Below are 20,680 nucleotides of genomic sequence, written 5' to 3'. Positions count from 1 at the left end.
TACAGTCTGGGGTGGGGGACCCACTGGGGGCTGGAGAGTGGCTCAGGGTCAGCAATGCTGACCTGGGGCTGTGGGGAACAGCACCTCGGCCGCCCTGGCTTCCGTCTCTCCAGCCATGCCACCGTCTCCAGCATTGCACATTCATTATAATTCATGTTTCTGGTTGTGTTTATTTTGGTTTTTTAATAATGTTTGCTGCCTGGGAGAGGAGCAGTAATGAATTCCTCCGACAGAAAGCGCAGCTCCAGGGCTGGATGGACAGTATCTCAGCAGCCGGCACGCTCTGTGTCAGAGCCTCCTGGCTCATCATCCAGAGCCCTGATGGCTTCAACCTATACCTTGAGAACCCCAAAATCCCCAACACAGCTTCTTGAAGAGCCACCACACCTTGGGCACCGAAGTGTCACCACAGCCTGCGCCCTGTGACATCTCTTTACACTGGCGTGGCACGGCAGGGAAGCCTCACGACCGGCAGCAGGGCTGGCCTGGCAGCGCGAGCAAACAGGCCGGGCTGTGCCCATGGCAAACACCGCCGGCCACAATGGAAATCTCCCTCCAAGCCCGAGCAGACGCGGTGCCGAGCAGCTGCGCTGCGGGAGTGGCACATGACGGATGCTCTCTCGGTAATTAAAATATACGCCAGGGCGTTAAGTCGCCGCCGGGCCAATTATTCAGGCTCCCAGCGAGAAGCACGGCTCGTCAGCGAGAGGGAGACTGGCCCGTGGCAACCGAAGCCAAGCGGGTCTGCTGTGCGTGGGTTTCCAGCTGACCCGGGGAGCCACAGCCCCGTGTTTCAGGTGCTTTGCTCACACACAGGCTGGAGAGTTTGTTGATGGGCATCATTGATACACCGGCATAACTCCTCGGAGGGATGAGTATCCTCCCCCCTGGAGCAAATCTCTGCCGCTCGCCTCCCCGTGCACACACAGCCCGTGTCTCCCCGGGACCCACGGCAGCACACAGGCGAGCTCGGCAGCCGCTGATCCCGCTCAGCTGCCTGACCGGTTCTGCCCCGCGTGGTGTTTGCACAGGAAGGCAAACACAGCGCCGCATCTCCAGGCTCCGCTTCCGCCCCGGCCAGAGGACCAGGACCGGCAGAGAAGGAAGAAGGAGCGATGGGAGAGCCCCATTGCTGCTGCTGGCTCATTAACATTTTTATTAGCTATAACAAGTGCCGGGTCACAGCCTGCTCTTGTTAAAGTTGAGAAATAGTTTGCTTTCTAACCCCCTGTAATTACTCCCGTTAGGCTCTGAAAATTTCATCATTTTAGATGAAATTTCCCCAGGCTTGGCCTCAGCCCAAAGATTAATTTGTATAAAAGGCTTGAGCGAGGGGAAAAAAAGAAAAGAAAAGGTTCTCCCCGTTCAGTGGGAAGGGAGAATAAGAAATATCCATTTTCTCCCCATCGACAAAATAAAAGAGAAAGAAAGAAGAAAGGAGCATAATGACTCTTTTCTGAACAGTGTGAAAGCCAAAGTGGCTGGGAACTGAAAACTGAAATTTGGCAGTGGAACCCGCCTTTGCTGGGGAGCCCTGTGCCGGCACCTCCCAGAGAAATTTGGGTTGAGTTGGTGAAGCTTTGGCCACACCGGAGCCGTGGCTGGGGGTTGGGGGAGCTCCCCACACCCGGGCTGGCGCCGCGGGGAAGGGCCGGGGCAGGATGCTTGGGGCTGGCAGAGGAGCTGTGGTTTCTCCAGGCTGCCAGTGAGGTTTCAGGCAGTGTTGGAAGCCAGAGCTGCTCTCCGCAGCGCCCGGGCTGCTCTGCTCCCCAAGACGAGCCCTGGGGAGTGGGCAGGAGCAGGCCAGCCCCGGGGGGACACCCACGGTCCCCATGGTGCTGCCCCGGTACAGCCGGAGACATGGGAGCATCTGCCTGCCCTGTGGCCAGGGGAGGGGGGCCACACTGGGCTGGGCTTGGGGTGCCCAGGGCTTTGGGATGGCCCAGGGCCAGTTGCCCACGGGTTTGGGGTGCCCAGAGGGTTGGGATGGCAGAGGTCCAGTTACCCAGGGGTTTGGGGTACCCAGGGATTTGGAGTACCCAGGGATTTGGGGTGGCAGGGGCTCAGGTTGCCCAGGGATTTGGGGTACCCAAAAATTTGGCATGGCAGGGGCCCAGTTACCCAGGGGTTCAAGGTACCCAGAAATTTAGGGTGGCAGGGGCCCAGTTATCCAGGGGTTTGAGGTACCCAGAAATTTGGGGTGGCAGGGGCTCAGGTTACCCAGGAGTTTGGGGGGGGCAGGGGTTTGGGGGGCAGAGATTTGCAGGGTCGTATGTTGAGAGAACGGTTGGACAGGGCAGGGCTGGGGGCAGCTCATATCTCCACCCTGGGAAGGCCGGGAGTGATGGGGGTGACCGCAGGGCAAGTGTGAATCGGGGTTCCTCTCCCCGCACAGCCACCTCCCCAACCTCGGGCAAGCTCTGGTTTTAGCCAACTTTCTCCCTCCATGGTGGCCTAATGGGCAGGGAAAAGCATCCCCGGGTGCTGCTGAGCACCCGGGCGGGTGCCAGCCCCGCAGCAGGAGCCCGGCCGATGGTGGAGGCTCACGCGTGGCACTCGGCGAGGCGCCGGGCCTGGCTCTGCCGTGAGTCAGCAGCGTTTTACACCCACTTGGCCCTGGTGGAAGTGACGGCGGGCGGCGGCGGAGAGCGGCTGTGTGGGTGCGGGAGGTTACGGTGCTGCCGGGATGTCTGTGCGTGCGGGGACGGGGATTTTAAAGCTTGCTGAAGAGTGTGTGGGAAGCGAGTGGAGAAAAGCAGAGTGAAATCAAGGGTTTGTGCCAAGGGTTTAATGAGAAGGTTCCCACAAAGGGTGGTGGTGGGGGGGAAATCAAAATAAAGCTACACATCCCTGTGAGGAGACTCTGCCAGCCCCTGAGCAGCAAGGGGCAGAGGGCTGCTCCCTCATCCCCAGCCCGCCTGTGGCCTCGGAGGGCTGGCAGCAGGCTGGCACCCGTCCCCCTCGCTGGAAAAGCTTCGCCTGGGTGTACGTGCAGAAGTTTGCCTGGCACGCAGCTCCCCAGCGAGCCGCACCGGCTGCCGCCCGCGCACGGGCAACGGCTTTCCTGGCACCGACCCCCAAGATGGGCTGTTGCTGGCCCAGCTCCAAAGGGCTGGGAGAAGCCCCCCGGCCCCGCAGCGAGCTCCATGACAGGCAGCGTGCCAGGGCGGGCTACAAGGAGCCCGCGGCGTGAGTCAGGCGCACGAGACCACGTCCCTTAGCACCCACGCGGCCTCACCGGAGTCAGCAACGCCGAGTGCCGGCACCCTGCTGCTGGGAAAGCCCACGGTGCTGGGGTCACGCTTGCCCCCGGCTCAGCTCCATCCCTAAATCCGGTCCCTGACGGTTCAGGGTTTCCTCCGCAGGCTCTTTTGCGTTAAACGTTATTATACAGAGATATTTTCTTCTTCCTTCCCTGCTTAAAAGCCAGGCTGTGGGCAAGGAAAGTCGCGGTTTAGTCCCAAGAGCTTCTCCCCCACTGCGATGATGGTTTTCCGGCTGTTCCCAGCCCAGTATGAGTCCAGAGAGCTCCCACCTGATCCCCTCCATCCCACAAGGCCAGGCTAGGCTCGGTCCCTCGAGGTTCCCCCAAGCCCCAGACCCTCCAGACGAGTGTCCCAGCTCCGTCACTCCGAGCTGGGGTGAGTCTCTGGCCCTCTCACCCCAGCAGAAGGGGGAAGCAGGCACAGACCCCATCCTGGGAGCAAAGCTCCCAACCCCTGTCCCATAGCCTCTGTCTGGGGGCACCTCCTGCACCAAGTTGCAGGGTGTCCTCCTCCACCCTGCTCCTTCCCACCCCGGGAACCCCCAAGCCAGCACCCCGGAGACACGGCTGGAGGTGGGGGTGCCTGGCAGGCCCTATTATTCACACCCCCCTGAGAGCTCCACGGAGGAACTCACCCCCCCTGAGAGCTCCACGGAGGAGCTCTCCTGCTTGTTTGCTCTTCGCTTGCATCTCTCTGGCAAACGTGGCAATAAACGCCGGGGCAGAAATGGCCTTTGCGTGCTGGGGTGGGGGGGGGGGGCGGTAGATAACGGGAGCGAGCGCACGGCTCGAATCCGCTCTAGTGTTCCGCACCGGGTTTGCCGCCGCCCGCAGCCGCCGCCGAGCCCGCAATGCCCCGGCAGTGGCCGCCGCGCCCCGGCACCGGGAAAACCCGGCCTGGAGTTCATCGGATCGGAGCGGGGCAACGGGGAACCGGCGGGGGTGGCCAGGGGCGTGTGTGGCAGCGCGGGGGAAAGGGGGTAACGCAGGGGGGTGTCCGCGGTGCGGGGGGTGTCCTTGGGCTTCCCCGGGGGTGCCACCGGGGGGGGGGGGCGTGCACCCCCGCGTGGGCTCCGTGCTGCAAGCCCCCAGTGTTCCCGCACGGTGCCCCGCGGTTGTCACCACGCGTGTGCGCGGTGTCGTGTGTGTGTGCGTCGTGTGTGTCGTGTGTGTCCTCCCCCCCGTGGGTGCGGTGCGTGGGTGCGTGCCTGTGTGGTGTGTGTGTGTGGGGGTGTGTGTGTCCCCATCCCCGGGCTGCGTGGGGGGGGGAGGACTGCGGGTGTGTCTCCGCGTGTGTGCGTGTGTCGTCGTGTGTGTGTGTGTGTGTGTCCCCTTCTCCTCCGGTGTCCCTGCCTGTAGCCCTGCCGATGACCATACCCCCCCACACACACACCCCCACTCGTGTCCCCCCCCTCTCCGTGAGCAGCACCGACCCCCCCCCCCCCCCCGGTGGCTGCAGTTTCCTCTCCCGCCAGCAGCGAGCAGCAAGTGGATGCGCGATCGGGACACACACACACACACACGCACGCACACACACACACACACGCACACACGCAGGCAGGCAGGCAGCGGGCGGGCAGCACGGGGCTGCCTGCCCCCGCCGCCGCATGCGGGCCCCCACCGCCCCGCCGCCGCCCCCCGCGGCCGCCCCCCCCCCGCTCCCGCCGCCGCCGCCGCCGCCGCCGCCGCCTCCTCCCGCCGCCGCCGCCGCCGTCTGATGAGCCGCGGCCCCGCCGAGCCGGTGCAGCCGCCGCCCGCCACCATGTACCTGCACCCGGAGGCTGCCAGCGCAGGTGAGCCCGCGGCGAGCCCCGGGGAGGGGGGGGGGCACACGGACACCCCCCCTCCATCCACATCCCCCACACACACACACACCCCGGGGGGACTCGCCGCCGCCCGCTGCCCCCAGCCCGGCGGGACCGGTCCGTGCCGCCCCCCCCAACCGCTGCCCGGTTGCCCCCCCCGCTCCCCTTCGCCTCCCCGGTTGCGGCTCTGCCGGAGCGGCCGGTCGGGAGTTAACGGTAGTTTGGGCAGAAAGTCACCGCCGCCGCTTTTAAATGAGTCACCGCCCTGCAGAGCTGCTGTCCACGGCACCCCCACACACACACACCCCCCGCCCGGGGACACCCCAGCACCCCGCTCCTGGGGGGAGCCCCCGGATCCGGGCAAAGCCTCAGTCTCCAGGCGAGCCCCCAGCTCTTGGGGTGAGCCCTCAGCACCCCGGGGTGAGCCCCCAGCCCCCAGGTGAGCCCCCAGCCCTTGGGGTGAGCCCCCAGCCCTCAGGGTGAGCCCCCAGCCCTTGGGGTGAGCCCTCAGCACCCCAGGGTGAGCCCTCCGGGGTGAATCCCCAGTCCTTGGGGTGAGCTCCCAGCCCCCTGTGTGAGCCCCCAAGCCCCTCGGGGTGAACCCCCATCCCCCTGGAGTGAGCCCCCAATCCTTGGGGTGAGCCCCCAGCACCGTGGGGTGAGCCTCCAGCCCCCCCCCCCACCCCGAGTGAGCTCCCAGTCCCCCCGGGGTGACCCCCCAACCTCCCTGGGTGCCAGCACCCGGACAAACATCCAGCTGGCAGCACATCACTCCGCTCCCCATCACTTGCCCCCCCCTCCATCCTTCTGGGGGTCCCCTAACCCTGATCCCCAGCACCGTCCCGCTACATCTCTGCCTGACCAGGGTGGGCGACTGGGGAAGGGGCTTTTGCCAGCGCCGTTTTGCTGAGCTCATGCTCCGAAAGGCATCGCTCGGCCCCGTACCGAGAAATCTGGGACGATGCCGGCGAGGTTTTGGGTGTGCGGCTGCCCGGTGAGGGCTGCCTGAGCTCCCGGCAGCCGGGCTGGAGGCGAAGGGATGCTACCGGTGCACCGCGGCTCACCGGGGCCTGGTAGCCATCACCCACGGTGGCCCCGGGGCCCTGGGGAGCAGCCGCCGGCGGACAGAAGGACAACGTGTCCTGCGATGGCGTGGGGACGTGCCGGCGGGGAGCGGGGGAGCACCGAGGCGGGGAGAGCGGGTGCTGCCGGTGCGTGTCGCTGGGGCGAGCTGCAGGCGCTTGGCAGAGCCAGGCCTGCGGGAACCGGCAGGTTGGGGCAACGCTGGGGGACCGCGACACATTGTCACCCGCAGCAGGTGACACCCTCAGCCGTGCCCGGGAGTTGGTGGCTCCGGACAAGCCACCTTTGAGGTGAAGTTTCCACCTGCCCGCAGGTTGAACGTTCCCGCCTGCTGCAGGCCGGGAGCAGCTCGGTGTTGTCACCCCGTCCCTGTGACCCCCTCCCGCCACCCCCTGGGGATGTCCCCTCCGAGTGCTACCGGCTGCCTTGGCCCAAGGTCACCTGGGGGGGTCGGTGGCAGAGCAGGGACATGAGTCTGTCTGGTAGCAGCGTGGCAGGGCTGCCGTTCCCTCCCGGTGCCCGAGGTTTGCACCCATGTTATTTCCCCTCCAAACTTCGCCATCAACCCCCAGTTTGCCCCCTGGCATCACCACTGGCGCTCGGTGGGCCACTGACAGCGCTCAGTGGGCCACCGCCGGTTGGCTGTGCTGCTGCCGGTGCCGCTTGGCAGGCTGCAAGGTTAAAAGGCAGAGCTGATGGGGTTGGGGGGGAGGCAGACACCCCCTCTTCCCCCTCCCCAAACCCCGTGGTCCCTGGCTGCCGGGTCTCCCATCACGTGGAAATTTTCCCACGTCACTGACCGCGGCTGTGGGGTGGTGCCTGGGGCCAGGGGGTGCTGTGGTGGGGCCGGGGGTACGTGCACCTGTGCCAGCAGCTCTCTTGGCTGGTGCCGGGACACCATCTGCTTAAATTCCCTGTTTCCCCCCTGCTTAAATTCACTGCACCCCTGCTTTTCCTCCCGTGCCACTGCTCGCCCGCGGTGCCGTGCGGGTGCTGGGTCTGTCCCCCCCCCACCGATGGTGGTTGGGAGGGTGCTGGCAGCTCACCCCCCCCGCTGGGTTTGGCAAGAGCTGGGCGTTTGCCATGCCACATCCCTGGGTGAAGCAGCACCCGTGCCCCCACAGATCCCTGCCCGAGGGTGGCACTGGCCTCATCCCCTGTGTCACCGTGTGGGGGACAGTGGCTGCGGCCCCCAGCACTGGCTGCGTTTCATGGCGGGGGGGGGTGGGGGGGGGTAGAAAATGGGGAAATTTGGGAAACTTTGCTGCCATCTGTGCCGTGCTTTGGTGCTCAGGGGGCTTGGGGGGGGCAAAGTGGAGCTCGGGGGTGATGCTGGGGGTGGGAGATGCCCGAGGGAGCTTGGCCTCAGCTGGCAGGAGGTGTTTGAGGTTGGGACCCAGCCAAGGCGTTTCCCAAAGCTGGGTGGCTTTGCTGGGGCGGGGGCACGGGGGGCTGTGTGGTTGATGGGGCCATCGCCTGTGCTAGCCGTGTCGGCAGAGCCGTGGCTGAGCACGAAGCAGAGATTGGGTCTGAAGACAAAGGTGCCCCCAGTGCCACAGGGCCAGTGGCCCCCACGCCAGCTCCGGGACCACGGGGCAGCTCCCTCCTCCCCGCTGCCGTGCGAGACCCCCCCCTTCATCTCCATCCCCTTTCCAGGGAGGCGATTGCACCCCAACTTCTTCATTTTTTCAGCGCATCAAACAGGTATTGGGGGGCTCCAGACCCCCTGCCCCACGTCCCCATCCTCCCAGGCTCCTGGCCCGAGCACGCTGTGCCGTGGCGGCCCCGGTGAAGGTGGTGAATCAATAACCAGGCAGCTGCCTGTTTTCCCCCAGCGCTGTCTGAGGGCAGGCGATGGAGAGGTCTGCGAGCACCGGCGGCTGTGGGAGCAGATTCCCCGGGGCTGGGATAAAACCCAAAAGTGGGGTTTAAAATAAGCTGAAATACCCTGAGGAGCGAGTCGGGGGGCCGGGGGGTGCGGGGAGCGGCTGGGAGGATGGAGGGGAAACGCGCCAGCCGGGGAAAGCAGACAAAGAGCGGCGAGCTGGCAGCGTACGGGCTGACCGGCCTCGCTGGGAGCCAGGCACCTGCTGCAGCCACGCGTCCCACACGGCACAGGCACCGCCGGCTCCAGCACCCCCCCCCCCTCCCGGGTACCCCCATCCCACTCGGGGTTGGGGTTCACCTCCCTGCCCCTCTGCTGCGCCGCGGAGCGGGCTCAAGCCTGGGGGATGCACCTCAGAGCATCCCCCCGTGGCCTTACGCTGTCCCTTTGTGTCCCCCCCGCACTCACGTCCCCCCACGGCAGCTCCCCCGTGGCAGTGGGGGGTCCGTGAAGATGCTGACCCCCCCCTCTCTGCTCCCTCCCAGGGGTCCTGCTCGCTCTCCCTCTCCCCCCACCGCCTCCAGACCCATTCAGCCTCCCCGTGCCCGGAGGGGAGGGGGGGGGGACATCCACGTGCAGGCGTGTGACATGTGTGTCCCAGGGCCCTGCACACGGCTTGAGAAACAGCAAGAACAAGAGCCGGAGGGGAGGCGGGGGGGAGCCACAACCAGGCAGGGGGTCCAGCTGGGAGGTCTTCCTGATCCCCCCCACCACCACCACACCAAGGAGCAGGATTGGAGCTGGAGGCGGCTTTCCACCGCCTGATCTCGCGGCTTTTCAGCCTGGCGGCGAAGGGCGGGGGAGCGGGGAATGAAGACAGATGCAGATAATATCGCTGCCACCCCCCCGGCCCCTGGGGGCTCAGCTACAATATCTATTATAGATGGATTCAGCAGGGGAAGGGCTTTCGAAGAGCCGCCGGTGCGCGGGGACTGTGTGCAAAGGCAGAGCGGCGGCGAAAGCGTCGAGCAGGCGTCAAATGGGGGGGGCTGGGCTCCCCAGGTTGTGACTTGGGGGGGCTGCAAGGGGCGTATGTGGGGCTGGGGTGGGGCTCAGGGAATAGTGGGTCAAAGCAACGGTCCTGCATCCCTGTGGGTGCCAGGCTGGTAGCAGTAACGGGGTGCTGCATGCCCGGCTGCAAGCTCAGGGTGCTCTGTGAGCACCCCATCCCCTCTTGGGCCCCCCCCCCACCTCCCCAGGGTGGCTCTGCTCGCCCTCTGCAGGAGGGAGAGGGTCACCTTGGGGGGAGTTAATGAGGTTTGAAAGGGAAGCGGCCGATCGCGCCGACGAAGATGGAGCCGGGGCCGTGGCAGAGGGACAGTGCAGCGCAGCAGCCCTTCATCCCTGCCCTCCCGAGCAGGGGACGCTATGGGGACAGCCCTGAGGCTGCACTTGGGGAGGGCTCCAGGCACCCCTGAAACGAAGCGTGAACAGCCCTTCCCCTCCGGCTGGGTCTGTGGGACACTGGTGGCTGCAGGGGGGGCAATGGGTGATGGTCCCTGCTCCCCCAAGGTCTCGGCGTGTGTCACTGGAGGATGCAGCCCAGGGACCGGGGTCTGCGGGAGGATTTCCACCAGCCCCACATCCCCCAGGCACCTGCCCACACCTCTGTGTCCCCAATCCTCCATCTGGGGCCTTCCTCAGCCCTTTATTCCCCTCCTCTGCCTCCTCTCTCCTCTCATCTGAGCGGTGTTTCTCCATCTTCCCATGTGCTCTCCACCAACCCTCCTCTTCCTCCCCCAGCGCCCTGATTTGGGGCTGATGCTGAGCGTCCCCTCAGCACCAGCCTCTCTTGCGGGGCTCCTGTCCCCATGGTCTGGCCACCAAACTCAGCATTGATGTGGGCCCCGGGCAGCGGTGGCTGGGGAGGACACTGCCCAGGGAGGGGGATTGGGGAGCTGGGGAAGCAAGCGGGGACTCGTGGGGCTGGGCACGGCCACACGGAGCCTGCTCGCTCCTGTCCCCGGGGAGCTTCTGGCTTTCTGCCTCCCTCTCTCCCGCTGTCACCCGAAGTGCCCAGGAATGATGGAGGGCCCTGGGGCGAGAGGCTAAGTGGTGGCGGCGACGGCAGCCCGAGAGCTGGCAGTGCCGCTCGCTGGGAGAGCCCAGCCTGCTCCGCCGCCCCGCGACAGGTTCCTGCACCCCGGTGAGGTGGGGCTGGGGCTGCCTCTGGAGTGGGGGGCAATGCTGGGGGGCTGCTGGGGCTACAACCAAGACCACGGGGCTCGTGTTTTGAAGCAGAGAGGATGTGGAGCAGGGGTTGAGTAGAAGCTGGGGGGACGAGGGGCATCACGAGGCCGTCAGGAGCAAGGTTTGAAATGGGGGGGGGCAGTGGTGGATGCAAACCCCGTGGGACTCAAGTCCTCGGGGGGAAGGGGTCTAGGCGCTCCTCGGGAGGAGAGATGCGGTGGGGACCACTAGGAAGAGAAACCACATGCTTCTCCGGAAATCCTCAGCCAAAAATAGCCCAGCATCGGGGGAAGAAGCGCCTTCACTTGCCAAATTCTCCCTCCACCGCCAGTTCCTGCTTGCGGCTGCCCCGGAGGGGGTACGGGTGGCAGCCGGTGCAGGGGGGGGGGCTCGTGGGGGGGGGACCGTGGGGTTTGCTGTGCCACGGGGCCGGTGACGGCTGCGTGCGCGTGTCGCTCGGGGCCTTGTGGCTTCGCTGAGCAGCACGTGAACGTGTCGTGCATGCAGCCTGCGTGCCGGCCGCATACCGGAGCAGGGCAGAGGCACAGCTGCGGCGTGCCGGCAGCTGCTGGCGTGCTGGGAAAGTGCAGGCAGGGGGGGATGGCAGCGGGCAGCGCTGCCTGGCTGGGGGTTTGGCGAGGTGCTGGGTGTCCTGAGCATCCTCTCGCCATGACCAAGCTGATTCAGGGGTGCCAGGAGCTCTGGCTCGCTTCTCTATGGGGAGTTGTGGGCTCAGCCCATCCCAGTGGCTACGGCCTGTGGCAGGAGGGTGAACCGGCCGCTGCGGTGCCCGTGGGCCTTGGGGAGGGCTGCGGGGCTGATGCACAACCCTGGTGCCGTAGCCAAACCGGGAGTGGGGGGCTTGCTCCATGAAGGCACCACGTGAGGGACCTGACAGCTTTAACGGCAAAATGCCCGTCCCGTTGTCCTCTGTCGCACCAGTTTCTCGCTCTGCCCCTCACCAGGGCATCAGAGCCCGAGGGACACGTCGATGTGTGGCAGCAGGCTGGGACAGGGGATGTCTGGTGGCACCCAGGCACTGGGAAAGAGCTGTGCGGTGTTTTGGGGGGGTGTCCTCCTCCCCCCGAGCCCGTGTGGCAGGGATGGTGCCCACGGGCACTGCCAGCCTCGGGCCAGGTGTCTTGGCATCGCGGCAGCCCTGGGTATGTGGGTGCTGGGGGAGAGGTGCCTGTGCAGGGTGCTGCTCAGTGGGTGCCTGTCCCTGGCCCACGGGGTCCCCAGCGGAGGCAAAGCTCCACACTGGGGTGGGGGGGCTGTCTGTGCTAATCCAGAGGCAAAGCCCCCCAGGGCAGGCAGCTCAGTGTGGGGGAGGCAGAGACGGACAGATTGACAGCTCCGGGGGACGACAGACAGATGGCTGGATGGAGAAGCAGATGTGTACGAGGGCTGGATGGATGGAGAGATTGATGGATGTGTTGGAGAGGGGGACGCACGGATAGACAGACAGATGCACAGATGGAGAACAGACGCCTGTTCCCTTCCCTCTCACCCCGGGCACGCCTGGGGTGCTGAGCTGTGGCGCTGCGCTGGTCCTCTCTCCCCCGAGGCTCATCTGACAGTGGGACGCTGGCCAGGACCCCGGCCTGTGGGGGTCCCACTGTCCCCACAGCATCCACAGACCCCATTGGCTGGATGGCACGGCCAGACCCAGCCATCACAAGCCCTTCAGCTTGCCAGCTCTGTGGCCACCCGGCTCTGCCTCGCGGCACGCCAAGCCTGGCTCAGAACAGCCCCAAAATGCCCATCGGATTGTTTCCAGGGATGGTGGTGAAGCCTCGTCCCTCCTTGGAGGTTTTGCTTCCTGGCAGCTCCGCCGTGCCCGGCCCTGCTCCCTCTGCCTGCGCTGGGGCCGTGGGTTTCTCCTGCCTGCTCTGCCCATCGGGCAGCTCCCCTGCCCTGCTCCCACCCGCATTGCGCCCGGGATCCTGCACAGGAGCGAAAGCTGAAAATTCACAGCTTTTCAGCTGCAACCTAAAAATAAGAGGTTTGGGAAATATCTAGCAAATGAGTGGGAGGATGAAAAGAGGAGGAATTAATGGCCTGGCGCCAGGCAAACAGCATCTGGGAAGCCCCGGCGTGGCAATGTGGCCACTTCGCTCCCTGCCCAGCAGCTTTCCGCCACGGCACAGCCCTCCCGCCATGCCAGAGGATGCTGCGATGCCATGCAGGGCAGGATCAGGCCCCCTCCCCTCCCCGACTCCACAGCACTGCCCCATCCCCTCCCCATCCCCATCTTCCCCATTCGGGCTCAGCGTCACATCCCACCCCAGCGCGGCGACTGGCGGCGACGGCTGGCGGCAAAATGTGGTGGTGGGGGATGCGCCGCTCGCTTGGCACCTTCTCCCGTTCCCCCCCCCCCCCCCCCCCCATTTTCCCCGGGCGCACACGCGTTTCCGCTGCCGGTTTGGCGAGGCGGCGAGCGGCGCAGGCTGGCACGCCGGGCGCTCGCTTGCTCGCTCGGCGGCGGCGGCAGGCGGCTTGGCACACGGAGAAGTTTCTCTGAGTGGAGCTGTGGCATGCTGGCTGCGGAGAGAGGCTTTGATCGCCGCTTCCAGAGAGCGCAGCAGGCGGCTGAGACTTGGGGAGGGGGGAGTTCCATGGAGCTTTGATTTCTCCCCCGGGGTGCTCCGCATCGATGGGTCTCACTGCTGGGCCAGGGCGGGTGGGAGGATGCTCAGGGAGATGGGGCTGGAATACCGAGCAGCCATGAGGTAGACATCATGCCCACCCCTCCCTGGTTGGCCCCAAATTGGGCATTTTGGGTTCCGCGCCCAAAAATACGGCCCTGGGGCACCTGCACAGAGGTCGCCCCAGCCCTGGTGCCAGCAGATGCTGCCAGCTTGTGCCCACTGCTCACCTGATGCCCTTGGCCACTTGCCACTCCGTGGAGATTTCCAGTCTTTCTGTTCTGCGCAGGAGCCTCGGGAGAGCAGCCAGGAGCCGGAACCCTCACCTGGGTGCCCCTCGTGGGTGCTTTGCCCTCCCAGTGCTGCCGTGTGCCCAGGTGCTTCTCCAGCGCCGTGGGCTTTGGTGCGGGGCCGTGATGGGGAGCTGGGGGCCGTGGGGGAGCTGGGGGTTGACTCTGAGGTCTAGGACGGGCACAGGGAGCCAGGGTGTCCCTGCTGCGGGGAAGGCGGGCAGGGGGAAGAGGGGTGTAGGTGCCCTTGAGCGTGAGGGTTTCACTGTGCCGGCTGTGACCGATGGCTGTCCTGGAGAGCTGGCTGCCCACAGGACCACCGAGGTGCACGAAGCCACCAAGATATGCAAAGCCACTGAGGTGTGCGAAGCCACCATGATGCGCAGGGCCACTGAGATGTTTAAAGCCACCAAGATCTTCAAAGCCACCAACACACACAGGGCCACCAAGATGCCCAAAGCCACCAAGGTGCATGAAGCCACCAAGATTTGTAAAGCCACCAAGGTGCACAGGGCCACCAAGGTTCCCAAAGCCACTGAGATGCCCAAAGCCACTGAAATGTGCAGTACCACCATGATGCATAGAGCCACCAAGATGTGCAGGGCCACCGAGAAGCCCAAAGCCACCGAGATGCCCAAAGCCACCAGGATACTCAAAGCCACTAAGATGCACAGGGCCACCAAGATGCCCAAAGCCACCAAGGTGCATGAAGCCACCAAGATGTGCAGGGCCACCGAGGTGCACGAAGCCACCAAGATATGCAAAGCCACTGAGGTGCACAGGGCCACCAAGATGTTCAAAGCCACCAACATTGCACAGAGCTACCAAGATGCCCAAAGCCACCAAGATGCCCAAAGCCACCAAGATGCACAAAGCCACCAAGGAGCGTGAAGCTACCAAGATGTGCAAAGCCACTGAGGTACACAGGGCCACCGAGATGCCCAAAGCCACTGAGATGTGCAGTGCCACCATGATGCACAGAGCCACCAAGATGCCCAAAGCCACCACAGTGCACAGGACCACCAAGATGTGCAGGGCCACCAGGATGCCCAAAAGTCACCAAGATGCCCAAAGCCACCAAGGAGCATGAAGCCACCAAGATGTGCAAAGCCACCAAGGTGCACAGGGCCACCGGGATGCCCAAAGCCACCGAGATGTTCAAAGCCACCAACATACCCAAGGCCACCAAAGTGCCCAAAGCCACAGGGAGAAGGACCGAAGCCAGGGAGGAGCAGAGAGCAGGTTGGAGCACCCAGCTCTGCCGTGGCACTGGCACCCACCACCCCCCCGGCACAGAGCTGCCTCCCTGCGCGTCGCCGTGCTGGCGCTCAGCCGCGTGTTGAATCCGTTGGCATCAGCAGTTGTGGCCGCCAGCGCCTCGCCTCCGCCGGGCCGATCTTACAGGATCTCCAGCTTACATGCTGCTTAGAGAAGAATAATCCCTCTTGGATTTCTGCGCCTCTCGCCTGTGCTCGGGTCGGGTTTTGAAGTGTTTTCTCCGCAGCCACAAAGGCTGGAGCTTGCTCGTGCTCTGGAGGCAGCTAATCCCATGCCTGCAGGAACAGCGGCTTAGGGGAGATGGGCACACAGCGGCATGCTGTCACCTCTCCCAAGCACCACAGGGGGCTGTGGGGCACGGGGGGACCCTGAAGGGTTTGGGGATGGTGCCCTGCTTGGCCAAGGGTGTGGGTCCTCCATGTGAAGGTGCACTCTCACAGGAGGGTGTTTGGCACTGGGACCCTCTCCCTGTATGCAGGGACCCTCCCCCGGGCACAGGCACCATCTCCCTGTATGCAGGGACCCTCCCCCTGGCACAGGCACCCTCCCCCCAGCACAGGGACCCCTTCCTCCCCAGGTGCAACCGACTGCTGCTCCCCGCAAATCCCATGCTGAAGAGCTGCTGCGCTAACGAGGCAGGTAATCCCCTCATCAATAACCAGCTGTAAAAGTGGAATTATATCCCATCAAGATGCATTGAATACTGATGAAAGAGCCGCAGGGCTGTGCTGGCCCCTTCCTCACCCTCCACAGTCATCCCCTCCTCTGCCAGCGAGTGCCAGGGGTGGGGGAGACCCAAGTCCTGGTGTCCCCCCAGTGCTTCAAGCCCTTGATGGCCTCCTAGAGTGGACGTGGGGGTCTCCAGGTCATGGAACAACCCCTCGCTGTGCTCTTGGTGTGATTTTGGGGGGGGGGCATGTGGCTGCAGGGACTCCAGAACAGGGGTGTGGACCCCCCCCGCCAGTGCGTGGGGCTAAGGTCCCCCACCACCGTCTTGCACGCTTCCGGCTGTATCTGAGCCAGCAAGAGCCAAGAGATTTATGGCGAGTGGTGGGGGAAGGAGGCGACGGTAAACAAGCACCACATTTGTCACCCACTCTTGGGGCTGCAGCCATGCAGGTCCCTGAGTACCCTCTGGCCTCTCGGTGCCCCCGTGCCCAGGGCCACCCACCCCACGGCATCCCCATGCCAAGGATCCCAACTGGGATGCTGATGGTGTGGGTGACCCCACGCAGCGCCCGGCGGCAGGGACCCAGGGCTCTGCTCTGGCTTCTCTAATTAACCACTGCTAATTGCCTGGAAAACGAGTCATTTAAATCGTGCTGTGGTTGGCAGCAGCCCCCGGGGCCAGCGTCTCTCCCCCAGCCTTGGGGACGCAGCCAGCATGGACTGAGGGATGCGTGTCCCCTCCGGGGAGGGCTGCACAGGGGCCAGCGTGGCTGAGCCTGGAGGTTGCCAGGGGCTAGTAGCTGTGCTGTCAGCGAGCCCCCCAACATCGTGGCGTGGAGCCCCCCCCCCCCCCGCAGCAGACAGGTCTGTGCCGGTGTAAGCGTCGGGTTCACTGGGTGCTGCCAAGCTTGGCACTGGGAATTTGGTGCGTGGGAACCGGCGTGCGCCAACGTCCCCCTCCGACCTCCTCAGTGGCAGCGGCCGGACACCGTGTGGGATTTCTCCTTCCTAAGCCGGGTCTGTGCCACACCAGCACCTCCGCAGGCAGCGCGCGCCCCCCCTTCACCTTCTCCCCTTTGATTTCCCTCTCGCTGGATTACACTGTGGATGAACTTGACCCCATAAGGACTGAAGCATCTCCTGAAGCTCCGGGCTAAGCTCCAGGCTGGAGGGGTCACTCTCACTGCAGTCCCTAACGTGCCTTTTGGCAGGACACTCTGCTTTCAGCACGTCACAGTGTCCCCACGCAAGCAGCAGGGCTGTGGGGAGCGCCGGGGGGTGGTGGTGTTTGTGAGCCAGCGTTTTATGGGGGGCTCACCCCCATTCCTAGCCACGCCAGCCTGCCTGGTTAGCCCGTGTGCCAAACTTGAACTGCTTGGGGCCCGCAGTCCCAAGGAGGGGGCTGCCCCAGCACTCCCCACCGGTGCGGCTGCGTTACATCCCCCCCAGCAGCTTATCTAGCCGGGGTTTATAAATGTTTGAAATTAAGGGCTGGTCCCAAATTCCCTCCTAGGCAACAGTTGCTAAGTGAGTTTTATACACAGGCTCCTCGTGACCGAGGAGCGATGGTGGGGCCCCCCTCACTGGGTTTGGGTGGAGGGAACACATGTGCCGGCTGGCTGTGCCACTGCCGGGGGGCTGCTAATGGCCCAGAACCCGGGACCCCCCAGCCCTGTCCCCCAAAATCCCCCGGGGTGACTTCACCCCCCTCCTGTCCCTCTATCCCGCCCTGGCAGGGGCTCAGCGCCAGGCGTGTGGCTACTTAAGGGGCTTTTATAAAACTCCTCTTTATTGTCACCATCCCCTTTGCTTCTCTTTTTTTTTTTTTTTTTCCACTGGGGGCTGTGGGGCTGCGGCCGCTTCGGCACCTGTCTGCATGCCCAGGCAGGAGCGGGGTGCCAGGGGGATGCCTGAGCCCCTGATCCGGCCGCCTGGACCGCTCTGACTCCCCCCAGCCTCTGAGCCACTGGCAAATTTCATTATAATAACAAGGTCTGCGGGCAAATTAATTATTAACGATTATTGTTTAATATTTATACTGCAGTACAGCCACAGGCGAGCTGCTCTGGCCTCAATGCTTCCCACCGCCGGGCTGTGGCTCAAACAGTGGCCTGTCCCGATCCCGGGGTGCAGAGCTGGCTGTGGGGTGCCCTCAGGGATGCCACAATGGAGCGGGGGGAGCTGAGCTGGGCTGGGGGTCCCACTGGACACCCACCCCCCCCCCAAGCCACCTTGAGTCCTTATTAATCCTCCCACAGTGCCAGGGCCATCACGCTTGCTGGCAGTGTGGCCGTGAGCTCAGCGGCTGTGCCGGGGCTGACGGATACTGGGGACATCCTGTGCTGGGGTGGGGGCCGTGGGGGGAGGCAGGCAGGTCCCTCGGGGTCTGGCAAGGGAGTTTTCCTGCCCACAGGGCTGGTTGGGTGCGAAACAGAAGCAGGGTGGGTGGGAGATGCCTGCCTGGCCCCGAAACTGTCCCAGTTCTCGTGGGGGGTGATGCTGCAGCAGCAGAGGGGTCCATCCCCACTTTTTGGGGTCCCCAAGGTTGTCCCCATGGCCAAGGTGGGAAGGAGCAGAGGAGCCCAGCGCCGACCCCCTCCTCCTGCCCCCACCAAGAGCCATTTGCTGTAAATCTGTGTGGGTTTGGCTGACCCAAAGAGGGAACCCCTCCAGTGGGGTGGATGCAGGACACAGATCCAGCAAGGAAACTGGGAATGGCTTGTCTGGAGGGGATGGGAAAGGGGAAGAGGAAGAGGTGGGGAAGAGGAAGGAAAAGGGGAAGAGGATAGAGAAGGTGAAAGGATGGGGAAGGGATGGGCAGGGGCAAGGAGTGGCGATTCAAAAGGGAAAGGGGAAGAGGAAGGAAAAGGGGAAAAGAGTGGAGAAGGTGAAATAATGGGGATGGGGAAGGGATGGGTATTAGGAAGGCAAAGAGGAAGAGGAAGGGGACGGGGAAGCAACAACCGTGGTGCTGAGCTGCTGTGGCGTGGCGATGCTGTGACCTTTGCCGTCCATGCCAGCACTCCCAGGGTGCCAGCAGAGATTAAAGCCTTCGCTCTGCTCCAACCAGCCCTCCCGGGGAGCGTGGGGGGCCAGGACACCCCCCCTGGGAGCCTGGAGCCAGCCGAAAGGGCTGGTGGTGAGAGGGGGGGGCCACCGTGCCGGGGTGTTTCATCTGTTGGGGTTGGAGCCTCTTAACTAGACCACGTCCCCCCCTTTTTGCCCTCCCTGCTCTTGCCCAGCTCTCCCCGGGTGCTCCGTGCAGGGTGCTGTGCCCACGCCGGGGTCACCCCTGGGTGGGGGGCTGACCTCGCTCCCCACCTCTCTGTCCCCTCACTGAGCGGTGGCTCTGCTCTTCTCCCCCGCAGGGGGTCCCTCCCGCGACGTCCTTCTCGTCTCAGCCATCATCACCGTCAGCCTTAGCGTCACCATCGTCCTCTGCGGGATCTGCCAGTGGTGCCAGCGCAAACTGGTAAGTGTCCCCGTGCTGGCTGGGTGCCCGGGGTGGGGAGGGGGCACAGGGGACCCCCTCCGCCCTTCTCGGGGTGTACTGGGTCGTGATGGCTGGGGTGGGGGTCCCGCTGCGGGGGGTGGTACTCGCTGTGGGGCGGTTGGGGTGCACGGCTGGGCAGCGAGGCTACCAGCAGGCAGAGGCTGTTGCCGAGAGCGGTTTTGCGGCGGGTACCGGCTGCGGCTTTTATTTTTCTCTTTAGGAGATGTGATAATTAAATGTTTGGGCGAAACTGTGCGGCATCAAGGGAAGTTTCCAAATATATATATATATATATATATTTGCGACAAGCAGTAACGATCTGGCCCCTGTCCTGCTGGGCTGGCTCCTGCCTGGAAGAGCCCTGCGGGAAGGTGGCCAGCCCGTCACTGGCAGCACTGGCCACCGTGAGCCAGCCCTGCTGCCCGCTGTGCCCCCCAGGGCACCCAGCTATCCTCCCTGAGCCCCACTGCATCAGGAGGGCCTTTGACTTGGGACAGCACTCCCTCCTGCATCCTTCCTCCTCTTCCTCCCGGAGCAGCACCAGGATCTGGCCGCGTGCTCGGCCGCGTTTCCTTCGCCATCAGACTCAAATCTGGGTCAAGTGCTGCGATGGCGGCGGTTCCTCCCGGGCGGGAGATGCCCACCCTGGCGGTGCCAGGAGCTCCCCCCGCGCCGTGGGAAGGGGAGAGGGGGTCTGGCAGGGATGAGGCAGCGTGGGGGGGTGATGGGAGCTGTGAGGAGGTGGCAAATGGTCTCCAAGCCCAGCTGGTGCCACCCAGGGAAGGGCAGGCTGGAGGTGGTGGAGGGTGAGGAAGCGGTGAGGAGAAGGGCCGGTTGTGCTGAAGGACGAAGCTGGCAGAGGAACAAATAAGTATAAATTGGCCGCGAAGGCGTTCAGGCTGCTGGGAACGGAAAGCCGTGTCCCGGCCGGCCCTCAACAGTGCACAGAGCTGGAACGGCTGCGTGGCAACCATGGCCAAACCCGCTGAGTGGCTGCCGGGCTGGCCCTGGTCTGCGCCCACGCGGTAGCCCCAGGTTGGCTAGTGCCAGGACAGCGTGGGCCAGCAGCCACTGCTGCCGTGACCCCACAAGCCCTGTGTTGTGGCTGGCTGGGGACAACGCTGAGCACAGGGCTCAGGGCTCACTCCCTCCGGGATGGCCCGTGGGCATCCGGGTTAGCCCATGGGCACCCAAGGAGGTCGGGCAACCTTGTGCCTCCCATCAGGATTAGCCCCTGGGCACCCAAGGAGTTTGAGCATCCCTGTGCCCCCCAGCAGGATTAGCCCATGGGCACCCAAATAGGTTGGGCATCCCTTCAGCTCCCAGCAGGACGAGCCCACGGCTGGTCAAGGACACCCGTGCTGAGGGTGCAGGGAGTCCTCTGACGCAGCATTGCCAAGGAGGCAGCTCCATGCAGAGGTGATGAGGCTACGGAGAAGGGAGAAATCCTCCCTGTTTCGTGGGCAGGCTGCGTGCAGGGCTGGCTCCTGCAGGAGGGATGCTCACAGGTCCAGGGCTACCATGGTGGGAGGGCTGGTCCGCAACCCCAGCCTGCTCCGGCAGCTGCTCCCATCCTGCCTCGGCCTCCCCGCACCTGCGCAGAGCAGCCTCCGCTTCTAATTGTTCGCTAATTGGCATTAATTGCGCTCTTGTCCGCCCTGGATCGGAGCAGCACGCTGAACCTGCCGTCGGAAATCACAGTGAAGTGCCCTGATTACAAGCCCCAGTTAGGAGCGAGCGCCTGCTTCATTATCATATGGCAGCTCTTCCCTTTCGATGGGGAAGGTGAACTCAATTAATTCAGGTTCAATTAATCCTAAAATTACCCGCTCCTCCCCCAGTGAGGCTGTGGAAGGGTACACAGGCGGCGACTGCTGCTCTGTCCTTGGGGTGACGCAGGGTACAAGCCCCCCCAGCCCCTTGGGGACGGTGCCCAGAAGCCAGGGTGGCCAGGCCAGATCCCACCAGTGCCTTTGCTGGCTCGTAAGGGCCAAGGGATGAAGCTTTCAGGAGTTTTGCTGCCCGGCTCGGTGGGATGGAGCCCAGCAACTGGGAGGCTGGAAGGGAAAAGGGC

The 20,680-nt window shown here is 64.5% G+C and overlaps 1 protein-coding gene across 4 annotated transcripts in view; it reads left to right on the top strand.

Annotated features, from left to right (window-relative positions):
* Window positions 1-4,943: 4,943 nt before the first annotated feature.
* SYT7 (synaptotagmin 7) overlaps window positions 4,944-20,680 on the top strand; it is a 34,055-nt gene continuing 18,318 nt past the window's right edge. For all 4 annotated transcript variants that reach the window (XM_074885221.1, XM_074885220.1, XM_074885219.1 and 1 more), the window contains exons 1-2: window positions 4,944-5,058; window positions 18,482-18,585. In XM_074885221.1, coding sequence (XP_074741322.1) covers window positions 4,983-5,058; window positions 18,482-18,585 — 180 coding nt within the window. In that variant the 5' untranslated portion in view covers window positions 4,944-4,982. The remainder of the gene's footprint in view (window positions 5,059-18,481; window positions 18,586-20,680) is intronic.

Source organism: Strix uralensis, chromosome 15, assembly GCF_047716275.1.
Source record: "Strix uralensis isolate ZFMK-TIS-50842 chromosome 15, bStrUra1, whole genome shotgun sequence".
Classification (NCBI taxonomy): Eukaryota; Metazoa; Chordata; class Aves; order Strigiformes; family Strigidae; genus Strix; species Strix uralensis.
This window is presented reverse-complemented; position numbering and strand designations above follow the sequence as displayed.